The sequence below is a fragment of the Siphateles boraxobius genome, unplaced genomic scaffold (assembly GCF_051911475.1).
Source record: "Siphateles boraxobius isolate OS27281-9 unplaced genomic scaffold, OSU_SipBor_1 12, whole genome shotgun sequence".
Lineage (NCBI taxonomy): Eukaryota > Metazoa > Chordata > Actinopteri > Cypriniformes > Leuciscidae > Siphateles > Siphateles boraxobius.
Genome location: NW_027508722.1, coordinates 2,416,825 through 2,430,770, shown reverse-complemented (window position 1 = coordinate 2,430,770; position 13,946 = coordinate 2,416,825). Strand labels below are relative to the sequence as shown.

The following is a 13,946-nucleotide window of genomic DNA, read 5'->3' as shown; positions in this document are numbered from 1 at the left end:
AACTGGTTTTGGGTTTCAGACAAAACTCTGCTGGCTCGTTTTGGATACCAAAAAAAACTCTCTTTACTCAGTTTTAAAGAACTCTTTATGGCAAAAAATGTTCTATATAAGGAGAGATGTCTTGGTGTGCCACACATTTAATTCGCCTACTGTCTTCTTCATTATTTTTTCTGCCCTGAAAGTGTCTGGACTAAGCTTAACTAAGCTGTTGGTCAGATTTACACAAAATTTATGACGCATCCTCTCGAGAAACTCACGCCAAAAAAAAAAAAACAACACTTGACAAGTCGTGGACGATTCTGCCAATAGGGGGCGCTACAACTGAAAAGACACTCCAACCGTATGTTCAATTAGGGCTGCATTTTGACTGCATTTGAGAAAAATAACTATAAAGATAACTATATTAGTGTCCAAATTAACGCACTATATCATTCTGTTTATTCTAAGTGTGCGCTGCTGTTTTGTCTGAGTATTTAAAAAGTTTGGTGTTTCTCTGTGCCGTTATAGTCGTGGACTCTGCTATTCTTATGTATTTAAAAAGATTTTTTAGAACTATATCTTTATTGTTATCGTTATAGTTATCGTCCGTGGTGTGAACGAGCCTTTAAAAATAGCTTACACTCACAAACTTCTCTAAGCATTCCCCTCGGGCGAATCCCCGCCACCATTTTGAAGTGCGTTCAACTTTGTCAAGTGGATGAGGGAAGTTAATTTGGACAGACCCCTCAACCACTCAATTTTGACCAAGGGAGCGAGTCTACTCATACACTTCAGGCGCAGATCCACCACAATACAACATGATTTTTACTTCACAACAGCAACTTGCAGTGCTTGCACCTTATTTACCCACACGATTCAAAGATGGAGAGAAAAGTAGGTTACAGCTTTAAGTTAAGTTAGGACAATTAAGCAGTTTATAAGAGACTTCAACTGATCAAGGGTGTAGGTAGTTCCCTTTAAACCCATTTCAAGGGTTGGGCACTCCTGCAACATAAGCAATGATGTAGCTACAAGTGAATGAGAGAGGGAAGTTAGTGAGAGAAGTGCATAAAAACGTGGACTTAAGGCCTGTTCACACCAAGGATGATAACAATTAAGATATAGGCTGCATCCCAATTCGCCTACTTATACTACGACCTAAAAGTATGTACTCTTTTTGTGAAGAAAAAGTACATACTTTTGAGTGTGTAGCAAAAGAGTAGGCAAGCTTCGGGACATACTACTTCGTCATCTTTAACGGACAGCTCTGTCGCGTGCGTCCAGCCACCGTAAACTGCCCTGTCAATCATCTTGTCACAGTTAAAATGCTCCATTCAATCTAATTTAATTTCCTACCGTTTCGGAGAGAAATGTTGTGGCACCTTGGTCTGCAGCCGTGGGTCATTAATGCGGTGACTCTCCTCATGTGTTTGCAATTTGAATGTAATGATGCATTTAAAAGTTAATGGCTAAACGTATCTTTACAAAAGTTCACAATGCTGCTGCAGATGCAATATAATGTAGACAGCATTGAATAAATAATTTTTCGTCATGTTAGATACTGATAATTACCCACTCAAACCCCTTTATCTAAACCTTTCTACATAACCACCGGACTCGCGCGTCCTCCATGTCTGTAGTTTTTTAACACCTTTCACTCGTGTTTGTAGTTCTAATCGAATCCTCGTCCAACGCGCGATGGGTTGTGGGCAATATCAGCCGTTAGAGTGCGCATCGATCTGCACTTCGGATTCTGACCGGAAAAAGTAAACCATCCGGGTATCTTTGGAACACTCATTTCAACATACTACGATTTGGGACGCACTAATTCTAATTTCGAATACTATTTAGGACGGATAGTATGCGAATTGGGACGCAGCATTAGTTCTAAAAATCGTTCTAAATGTACAAGAATAGCAAAGTCCACGCCACAACTATAACAATAATGACAAAGAAACGATATTTTTGGAATTGCTTTCAGAGCGATTTTTTCATCAAAGCTGATGAATCATAAAAACATTGACAGCCAATCATAATCCATCCTGCTTTAACGAGCTTGAGCATTTAAAGTGGCAGATAACAAACAGCAGCGTGCACAAACGTAAACGTGCATTGATGTGGATATAGTTATCTTTATAGTTATTGTTATCTTTATTGTTATCGTACTTGGTGTGAACATGCCTGTTAACGCAGCCCTTGTTGAAAACCAGTAAGCCTGTTCTTTGGGGCAATATCACTCGGATAAACCAGCAGTGGGGTAAGTTTCACTACACAATAGCTAACGCAAGACAGTTTAATTATGAACTTTAAATTATTTGTGTAGGCCTTCACTCGGATTAGTTCAAACAAATGAAGGACACGTGTAGTGCGTTCATTATAGGGTGTGTGAGAAAGTAACCTGGAGTGCATGTGTGAATAGATCGAGAAACTGCATATTTATTACCAATATGGTGATAACCTGAGATACGGGATATTTTCACTCAATGTCACAAGCAGGGATATCGTTGTTCATCACCACAGCAACCATTTGCGTGTCTACACTGAACTAGTTGAAAGCTTGTGGCATATCACCGACCTATAATATGACTTTGCAGTAAAAACATATACTATTTGTAAAGACGTGTGTCAATCTCCCATATAGCCTATACTGGAGCTTGGAGACTGTTTGCCGCTCTCAGCTATATTTGTACTTTTGTTGTAGATTTTGTTCTTGCTGTGCAAAATGAAAGAGAAAAAAACTGAGTGAATCTTCCTCTATTGAGATCTGCTACAAAACCTCCTCAAAGGAATATTTTATGAATTTATTGATACTACAAATAACAATTATGACAGATCTACAAAGTATAAACCTTATACAAATTTGTTCACCTCATTGTTAACTGTCACCTCATTGCTCAAGCTAAAGTTGAGTTTTCAACACTTATGTTTTATTATTATTTACGTAAACAATTACAAACACAAGAAATCTGTCCTCAAACTTTTGAAAGTGTAACACTCTTACAAATAAAGGTTCCAAAAGCTTTTTTTCCCTTCTTTTCGCAATGACAAAAGAAAAACTGGTTCCTCAAAAGAAACTTTCAGCAAATAGTTCTTAAAAAACCAACAAACAGTTTTTCTCAGTGTGAAGAACATTATAATAATCTATAGAATCTTTTTCTACTGTCCAAGGTTCCATGGATGTTAAAGGTTCTTCGTGGGACCATCAATACCAATAAAGAACCTCTATTTTTAAGTGTATCTGCGTTTTTGTAGTAATTTACCAACTAACTACAGTCGCAAAATGTATATTTACACACATTGTAAAGAGCTTTGTGTTTTTTTTCCTGAGACACACTCCATATTTTAATTCCAACGCTATAAACACTTGATATCAGTCAGGAATCTTTAGATAAAAACATTACAAACATTTGAAATGACATCTGAATATCACATATAATGCATTTCTATTACAATCAATTTATAAAAGCAAATAGTAGTAAAATATCTCAGTCCATCCAGGTAAGATGTTAGCCATTTCAAACACGGGAGTTTAAGCAAATGTATGTTTTGCCACTAAGCATAAGATGTTTGGCAAGTCAACTAATTTAGGAACTCCTTTATTGTAGATTAAGGTGCTAATTTCTATTCTATTACCTCGGCCTTCTCTGCTCCATTCCATTGGGCAGGAATCCCGCGATAATGGGAACTGGCCATATGAGGGCAGCGACGCTCCATATGATGATGACTAAAGTCATGAAACAAGCCACCAGAGTGGATTCGATGGGTTTGCGGTTGAGCCTCCAGCTTCGATCGCCCTTCAGCTCGTCCAAAGCGAAATCCACGCAGCAGAAATGCACGGAGTCGCCCGTCTGCGGCCCCTCGGACCTGCCGCGTCTGAATCTCCGGTACCGGGACAGCCCGCATCCGACGCAGAGTCGGAACTCCTGCTGGCCGCCCGTGACGCCCAGATGCTCGATGTACACCGGCGAGATCGCGCGGTTGAAGGCGGCGGAGAAAAACGCCTTGCCGTGGTTGTTGGTGGTGTACATGAGCACGTCGCACTGGAAGCCGAAGTTGCTGTCCCAGCGCGCCACGAGTTTGGTGGGGAGTCTCTCCACGCTCACATTGCACGTCGAGGAGGCTTCGGGCTCCTCCACGGATCTCTTCGAGTAGCCCACATCCACTTCCAGACTGGCCATGAACCTCCCGGAGGAGTTGACGGGCGGAAGCAGGAGTTCCTCGTCGCTCCAGCTGTGTGCGCAGCGGCCGGGAGCGCTCAGAGCCAGCAGGAGAGTGATGGAGATGCTCAGCATGGCAGACCGCGCGGTTCCTCCAGGCGCATGGTGGTCTCGCACTCGCTCTTTATTCCGTGGTGGTTGCCGAGCAGTCCGTCATGTATGCGCTCCATCAGTTACGCGTGTGTCCTGCGCGCGCTCGGAGAGCGCAGTGACCAAGCGCACAGTTTCGCGTCGGTGACAGCGAGTTCTGCTCCTTCACCTCACTGCTTGCTTCAGCTCGTCTACAGGGGTAGGAGGCTTCACATCACGGCAGAGCCAACTTGTACACTTCATATGACAGTAGGCGATCACGTGGCCTCAGAAAGATCATTTCACACACTTAAGATTGACACTCTTTAATCCTCTGGTACTGTTTGTGTGTCGTCCAAAAATTTCAATGAAATGATTCTACTTTATTTTAGTTCGACAATGTTTTTTTATTTAATATTTTGTAATTCTAGGGGATTTTATGGTAGCCTACGAAGTTATATTTACGTAGTAGTTAATATCCATTTATTCACTTTTTGAGAATGGACCATTTCCAACTTAAACTGTCATTAATCTTTAATGATTTGGAGCAGATTTGGTCTCTTTTTAAAGAAAACACTTGGCAGATTATTTCTGAAGTGAAAAAAGATTAAAAAGGGGAACTTTAAATTTTACATTTACTGTTATTAAAAATGCTCTAAATTTACTCTAAAGCGGTGAGAAAATCAAAGCCATGAATGTAAACAAGTTGTGTTCCAAATTTGAGGTTGATATCTCAAAAAAATCCCAAACATTTCCACTTGATGAAATACATTTTTCCTATTAATTTCCAATACGCTCATTTTTGACCGCGAACCGTAAAAGTGTGACTATTTTCTTCAGGATAATTTCATCGTGTGTGTGTGTGTGTGTGTGTGTGTGTGTGTGTGTGTGTGTGTGTGTGTGTGTGTGTGTGTGTGTGTGTGTGTGTGTGTGTGTGTGTGTGTGTGTGTGTGTGTGTGTGTGTGTGTGTGTGTGTGTGTGTGTGTGTGTGTGTGTGTGTGTGTGTGTGTGTGTGTGTGTGTGTGTGTGTGTGTGTGTGGCAAGTGCCAAAACCCAAGTTTTGTACCATTCCAATAAATTAAGAGTTTAAAAAACAAACAAAGGGGGACTTTTTACAGAGATGCCATGGATTTTAGTTCCCCAAAGAATATTTCTTAAAAGAACCTTTTTTTTTCTTAGAGTGAAGAACATCTTATAAAGAACATTTTATGGAATTAAAAGTTACTGTAGAAGTTCTTAATGGAACCATCAATATACATCTCAGTAAATAAGGTGTTGAGTCTAAAATTTTGCATGTTGGTTCCAACTGATTCATCTTTCAATTATTTAATTTTCAACTTTTAATCAACTTATATTTGTAATATCGGTTGAGTTTTCAGTTTTTATTGAACACATTAAAAGCACACTTAAATACATTCAGACAACTATAAAATAGGCTGAACTGTCGCAAGTTGCCAGGTTTTAAATTTTTAAATATTTATCTGCAAAAACAATGGTATCCTTTACATTTTTATTCCATATTTGGTTTATTTTTTAACTGTTGCTGAAAATAGTGAATTTCAATGGTGAATTCTCTGAAATTTTATCCTATATAGTGTGACACACAGAGGGGTCACAAAAGGTCAGCATGTGTTAAATGACCCAATATCTTTTTGTTGTTAAATAGACTTTAATATACAGTATGTGCTGCTAAAATATATAAATTGGAGTAAAAAAGTATGGCGAATGGCTCCAATTTACCTTATATTTGGGTCAGAGACAAAAAGTGTTCAAGATAGCAAAACACTTGTTTTTTTTTTAAATGTTTGATAATGTTTTCATGTTTTGATTAAATGACTTTAAAATGTAATTTGGTGTAATCATGTTATTTGTTTGCATGTCTACAGGGGTCCTCTATCATTTCCTGTTTTCATGATAACAAAATGGTCTTTTAGTTAGCCTATATCATAATTTCCAACTGAAGTTTGTTAATAGTAGTTCTTTTTTAAAATCAATCAATACAAATAATAAAATATTAGACTGAGTTTTTTCAAGGGTTTCAGCCTTATTGTTTTTGTATTTTACAATATAAAAATATCTAAATGAATTTTAATTAGTCTGCTGAAAAACATTGAGTACTATATAAAGATTAAGTTTAACCAACATTAACCTTTGAATGTTGAATGTTTGAACACCATACCGGTGTATTTAATTACACAACGTTCGGAACGAACGTTACGGTGCGCGGATGATGGATGCTGAGCGCATTATTGTAGCGCTAAAGTACATTAATATAATGCGCAAATCTCTCTGCTCGCGCGCGGAATATAATGTGCCGCGCTCTCAGATACACGCTGCTCTTGTTAAAATAGGTCTATTTTCTCTGGGCTCGCTGAGAGAATCCTGCACTTAAAACGTGTTCAGTGCAATCACGAATCTCTCCTCTTCCCCAGCTAACAGTTTTAGGTTATAAGAATGTTTTCATAACGTTCCCATTAAGTTATAAAAACGTTAACGTTATTTCTGAATGTTGTAGGAACATTCAAAATGTCCAGTTTTTTAGACGTTGTAGCCTATAAGAACGTTCAATTCTCTCGTTATATAAACGTTATATTAACGTTCTTGCTTGGTTATAAGAACATCATCCCGTTATATAAACGTTGTATTAACGTTACTTCCTGGTTATAAGAACGTTATTAGAACGTTAAGAAATAACAATTTTAGGTTATACTGGGCGCTATTCTATTCTACAATATTCACTAATGACAGTAAAATAGACCATTCTAAGTCAATTTACTGCAGTAATTCCTCTCTCAACCAGTAGAAAATGCTTTGAACACCTGATTATGCATGAAAAAAAACCCGTAATAAACCGGAAAACCGGCATAATTTTGATAAAAAACGTGATATAAATTTTTGGTCAAACCGCCCAGCACTAGGTATAATATAGCGCCACCTATGGTCCGATCTCCATGAAACTTTGCATGCTTCACCATGTTATGACACATATGCTCATCATGGGCCCGTCCACACGAAGTCGCGTTTCGCTGTATACGTATAAATTTTTTTATCGTATTGGCGTTTCGTCCACACGGATCCAGCGTTTTGGGAGAGTGAAACCGCTATTTTTTGAAACCGGGTCCCAAAGTGGATAAATCTGAAAACGACACCCTTGCGGTTTCGTGTGTACAGCTAATCCGTATATTTTGTGAAACGATGATGTCATCACATCACGTGTTGGCGCATGCTCAAAGTCTTCTCCGTGTATAGTGTATCTCTGTGGCACAATTACAGCGCCCCATACTGGTCTGACATACACTACACCGTTTTCAGTCGGTTTCAGTGGTTTGTGTGGACGCAGATATTTCTTGAGACGACGCCGTGTTTACAGAGTTTTTTTTAGAACGAGGGAAAAAAAAAATCGGATAGGGAACGCACCGGCTTCGTGTGGACGTGGCCTATATGAGTAGCTTTCTTTAGGGATGTTTAAATGGCTCAATTAGTGCTTGAGCGTTTGATGCGAGAGCCAGCTGATGTGACGAACACATTACCTCCGTTTACAGCTGAAAGATGAATTCCTGTCTGCCCTCCATGCTGGATTTGAAAGCAGAACAGATTATTCATCCTCTCACCTTGCCGATCCCTTTCCTTCACACCGTCCAAATTCCCAAATACTGGCCGCTGAAATAAAAAATATGCTCCACACAATGTAGCTGTGAACAGAGGAAAATGTAAATGACTTTCTTGTTCATTAATTATGCTATAAAAATGTAAATTGCTCCGCTGCCAAAAATGCTAATGGGACCAAGATAAAAGCCTCCTTTGTCAAAGCAGAATGTATGAAAGATTCAGAATATTTCTTTTTAAAATCAGGAAAGAGAGAGAGACTCTGAGTTGCTTATTGGCTTTTTGAAGAACCCCAGTTTTTGAGAAAAAAAAAGAAAACACAAATTTACACTGTAATTAGGTATTGACTGTCAATAGTCTTGTTTTTCCCCCTGCCGGTTCAAGTTCCTGTTTAGATTAGGCTCTAGATGTTTCATTGATCCCAGGTCTTGCATTTCCTTCACGCCACTAAAGACAGATTGTTCCACTGTCCCGTCAAAACACAGACAGCAGAAAACTTCTGTCACCGTGTAGAGTCTCAAAGCACTGAAATAAGGAAATTAGCATAAAGGGTTATTAGTGTTAAGGCCCCAATAAACTTTAAGTGAAATCAAAGAACAAACTGGTGTGACGTCATTTATGTGGAGCCTCTAAAGGGACATAGTGGTGGAATTATGCGAGACGAAATCAAAAATTATTTTTGTGTTGCTTCAAGAAACTTTGCATTGGCTCAAACCAAAAAAAAGTTCGGGAAGGCAAAAGTTTTGCGAGTTAACGCAAAGTTTCTCAGGGGAAGGCAAAACGTCTGTGACTGAACTCCAATGCATTTTCTCCCCCTCTTATCTCATATTTTTTCCATCACCATGTCTCATTCAGAACAAAATCAGGCCAAAACGAAGTTAAATTGGAATTAGAGTTCCAAACTGCTTTCCAACGTGAACTTTTCAGAAAAAAGCCACTCCAGCTGGTAAACATCTCAAAACTACCGGTGGTCTGTGGTGATGTAATATGTAGGTTTGGCTCTGAGGCTCCGCCTTCTTTAATGTGAAAATCTTCTCCGGTTCATTTCTTCCGTTCAGTCCGTCGAGGTCAGATGCGAGTAGAAACATAAACACACTGGAGAGTTGCTTTATAGCAGAAATTGAAGTTTTTCAATTGTATTTTTTCAGCTTTGCTCCAACCATTGAGTCACGAAACCAATGAGATCTTCAAAGACGTCTCACACTTCTTCCACTGCAAAAGAGATGCAAGTAAACAGAGGTTTAATAATAAGCGGTAGACGCCTCCTAATGAAGCGCTTTGAAAAGAGGAAAGCTGATGGTTCTTTTCATGGTAAAATTAATCTTTTCCATAATTTCATTTCCCTGTGTCATTCTGTCATTTACCATGTTACCCATGTATATGATTGTGTGTATGTATGTTTAGATTAGTTGTGGTTGTGATTTAGTTAATAAAACTTGTGCACAGTGAGTATTTGGTTCTGATTCTCTGCTTGCAACAAAGTCAATTTAACGATTTCTGGTCTTGTGACACGCTCTAAGCACTTTACATGCTAAGAAAGAATTGTTCCCTTTCGAGAGGTCTCTCGTATTGCATAAGTTAGCTTACGCTATGGGAAAACTCCTTTTCTCGAGAATTTTGAAGCCAAATTTTTTAAAACGTAGTGCAGCTGCACAGCAGACATACAGCTGAGCATCTAGCTCTCTCATTGGCTGTGCTGCGGCAACTGCACGAACCGATGGCGAGTCAGCTAAGATGTGCGAACCAATCAGGTCGCTTCGCACTAGAGCGCGTCAGAGCCCGCCAGTATGGATGTGGCTTATAGCTATATAAACCCCCATTTTCACCATAGAATTCAGGTTAAATCGATTGAAGCTTTCCCCTGATCAAGACACAGTAGCACGGCGGGTTACGCAATACTCGTTCCCTACACTGTAAAAAAAAATCCCGTAGTTTTTACGGAATAAAACCGGCAGCTGTGGTTACCAGAACTTTACCATCAAAAATACAGTATCAACGTTATTGGTTTTACAGACTTAACGTAAAATTTACAGTAATAAACCGTATTTCATAATCTGATTTAATGTTAATTTACCAACCCATTGAAGTATTAATATCTGTTTTGTACCATTGTAATACACTGACAACCAACAATCACCACAGCAGTGATGAGAGTCACGTGATAAATCAAAGTTTATCACAAGCAATCTTCCACAAGAAAGTTAATACTATTATATAGAAGCTGCACAGTGTCATTCGCACAAACATTAAACACCATCACGGTAACACACATGAAATTATAAAAATGCAATAAACATTAATTTAACAACATTAAATGTGACATAAAACCCTAATGTACATAACTGATTAGAAAAGAACTAAGAAAACTAAGAAGAAACATAGTTATTTCAATAAAAATACATAAAATGTGAAGTGTCACGCAGGGAATTGTGGGAATGTCAATTTACGGTTTTTCACTGTAAATTATACAATGAGTTGTTCTTTTTCACTTTCAAAAACTGTAAATTTAACGGTATTTTACAGTAAAATTACATTAAATGTACCGTTAGATCTATCACAGTTATTTACCGTATATAGTAAGGAAACTTTCTGTTAACCAATTAACAGTTTTGCACTGTAGCATTTTTACAGTCTTTTACCGTTAAAATCACGATCGTTTTTTACAGTGTACTCTCAGGGATCCGAGGCTACGTTCGTAACCGAGACATTCCCTTTCGAGAGGTCTCTCGTATTGCGTAAGTTAGCTTACGCTATGGGGTAAGCTAACCAAGACTTTTTTTCTGTGGACATGAAAAATACCATTTTCTTAGATCAATTCTAGTATTTTGAATGTGCACAACTATTTTGAAATTTTTTAACAAAAAGTTAACATCAAACTACATCGTTCTGAAAGCACCACAGTGCAACATTCTTGGTTTTATTGTGATTTGATTATTTCGGTGCATGTTAAATAATAATAATAAAAAAGTGGTTGTTATAATCTTTTATTAAAAGATAGAAACAACTTTTCTTCTGGCTGACATCACGAATCCTTCCATTCTGGTATGCGACTCCTTTTCCCTTTTTTCAAGTTTACACAAATCTGTCAATTTGATGAATCAAGTCCCGGTCCACATCTTTTCTTGTTGAATATTGTTGCCGCACAAATGATCTTAACACTGAATAAATGACATTCCTGACCTTTAATGGATGGTGTTGACTGAATAAAATGGCTAGACTCCGAGGTTGAGACAGGCAATATGCAGCGCAGGACCAATTCCCTTGAGAATCCCAAATGATCCGGACGCTAATTAGTAATATTAATGAATGAGAAGCAGGAAGGGGAAAGAGCAGAGAGATGAGACTGATGCACACAGGGGAGTGACGGAGCTGTCAGCATGATAATCCACAGGAACAGTGATGGAAAACATCAGAACGCTGATTACACATCAAGCTCTTGTTGGGCTGCTGCACTGCACAGGGCATGTTTTCGATATTCTTCTTACATATTTTGTGTTGGATGATGCTTTTAAAAATCTTAGGCCTTGGATTAGACATAACATGTCACCTTAACCTTCCATATGGACTCGGGCTGCATTGCTGACTTTTCCACTGCAATAAGCTTTCTTTGTTTCTAAAAACTGTGATTTGTTAAGCAAAGAGAATTCATAATCAAGTATTCCAGAGAGCTGCGTAACATAGCTATAATAAAGGTAATGCTCAGCAGGATACGTTCTGTCCGTTTTTGGTCCTTCTCAATCAGATCAATGAACAAAATTAACAAAAAGCAAAAATTTTAACCTTTAAATATCACCATGAAAATTACTGAGTTGATTACTTACATCAAGACAAACAAAAAATGTATTACAAGTTTTTTTGAAATTTTTGTTAACATGGACAAACGGTGCATAATCTATTTACATATGTGCTAATTTGCATAAATACCACAACAGATCTAAACATTGGGTCTAGCAGGTGAAAATGTCTTGTTGAATCTTGTTGACATATAACAGTAAAATACTTAATGTTAAGGTCTGAATGGAACACTTTAGATACTTTAGAAACCAGCCTTTATTAAATATTATTGCAGAGATGGGGTTTTGGCATTGAGTATATTGTTTACGTAACTAGATTTTTTGATCCAGACACTTTTTATTTTACCTATCTTTTGTCTTCTGCATTCTCCGAGTCCTTATCCATGTCTCCTGTTCTCCCCTCAGATTAATCCCCCAGAAACAGTCGCACAGACCCAGCCCCAAACCCCATCTAATAATAATTAATAAAGGCTTCTAAAGTAATTCTTCATGCCTCTATGTATTCATGTTCATGGGTAGCCTAAATGTGTTCCATTCAGACCTTAACATTAAGTCTTTCACTGTTATATGTCAACAAGATTCAACAAGACATTTTCACCTGCTATACCCAATGTTTAGATCTGTTGTGGTATTTCTGCAAATTGGCACATATGTAATTAGATTATGCACCTTTTGTCCATGTTAACAAACAATTTCAAAAAACTTGTAATACATTTTTTGTTTGTCTTGATGTAAGTGATCAACTCAGTAATTTTCATGGTGATATTTAAAGGTTAAAATTTTTACCCTATTCACGTGAGAAAAATAATGAATAGGCGAATGGATAGACTATATTTGGGTCTTTTTCGAAACTTTCCCCTAATGGGATTCTACGGGGCTTTTTTTGCCTTACTCAGTATATATTGTGGATACAAAATCAGTTGAGTTTGCTTCAGTTGCAATTTGTTCAACCTTTTTTCATAAAATGACTGGACTATTGGGTGATTCCGGGGAGCAGAATTTGAGGTAGCATTGTTTTGCCCCTAATTACAAGTTTCCAGCAGCTTGTTGACCGGGTTGTCAATCCAGGTTGTGATCCTCAGACATCATAGATTTCATTTTTATATGACAACCTTTTACAGCAGCCCATGTGTGATTTCCTAAAAAACAGGTGTTTTGCCCCCTGGGTAACTCCTGATGTATTTTTACAGTACTCTGTAATACCTTTTGGGGTACACAATGCGCCCGCTACCTCTCAGCGATTAGTTGACCGCGTTTTGGGGGGGGACTTGGATGACATAGTTGTTCACTCGCAACATGGGACGAGCACATCAATCAGCTAAAACAGGTATTTCATAGACTGGCTGAGTCAAACCTAATGGTTAATCTTGTTAAATGTGAATTTGCTAAAGCGACAGTAGTTTATCTGGGGAAAATTGTGGGTGGTGGAAAGGTAAAGCCGGTAAATGCCAAAATCGAGGCCATCACGTCATTTCCAGTACCTTCTACTCGTCGCAGACTGCAACGGTTCTTGGGAATGGCGGGGTATTACTGAAGTTTTTGTAAAAACTTTTCTGCTGAAGCTGCCCCACTCACTGACCGGCTGAGTCCAAACATTGGGTTTAAGTGGCCACCGGAATACCAGCATGCCTTCGAGTCCCTTAAAACTGTCCGAATGCAGGCACCTGTCCTGGCTGCCCCAGCGCATGGTCGTGTTTTTAAACTAGCTTTTGATGCTAGTGATGCGGAAGCAAGTGCTGTTTTCTTGCAGGATGGGCCTGACGGCGTCGAGCATCCGTTGTGCTACTTTTCTAAAAAGTTTCAAAAACATCAAGTCGTATTCAACGATTGAAAAAGAAGCGGTCGCCTTAATTCTGGCCCTTAATAATTTTGAGGTTTATATTGGCTCTTCTTCATGACCGGTTACTGTTTATACGTAGCACAATCTTTTTTTTTTATTCATCAAATGCGCAATTCTAATCGGCGTTTAATGAGATGGGCTTTGTTTGTCCAAGTATTTAACTTGGAGATAAAACATGTAGCCGGTAAGAATAATGTTTCGGCAGATGCGCTGTCGCGCACTGTTATGTGGTGATTTGGTGGGTTGTTTTTTCCCCCCCACCATTCACCATGTGGGGGTGGGAGTGTCACGCGTGTCTCGCGTGTCTCGCGAACGCCCCGGCCCAGAGTCCTCCAGTAATTGTTTTTAGTAATCTTGCCTCATTTCTGTCTTCCTTAGTTTCCTATTGGCTGGGGAAGTAAGGCTACAAAGAGGCGGCCCTTGGCCGACAGCCAGCTTTTT

At 38.8% G+C, this 13,946-nt stretch overlaps 1 protein-coding gene across 1 annotated transcript; it reads right to left on the bottom strand.

Moving 5' to 3' along the window:
- Positions 1-3,304: 3,304 nt before the first annotated feature.
- tmem158 (transmembrane protein 158) lies at positions 3,305-4,681 on the bottom strand. Its single transcript, XM_077204835.1, has one exon. It carries the CDS (start codon positions 4,269-4,271, stop codon positions 3,609-3,611), a length of 663 nt encoding a protein of 220 aa, XP_077060950.1. The 5' UTR covers positions 4,272-4,681; the 3' UTR covers positions 3,305-3,608.
- Positions 4,682-13,946: the final 9,265 nt, after the last annotated feature.

Coding starts and splice junctions, on each gene's coding strand:
- tmem158 (XM_077204835.1), bottom strand. CDS start 4,271: ATGCTGAGCATCTCCATCACTCTCCTGCTGGCTCTGAGCGCTCCCGGC.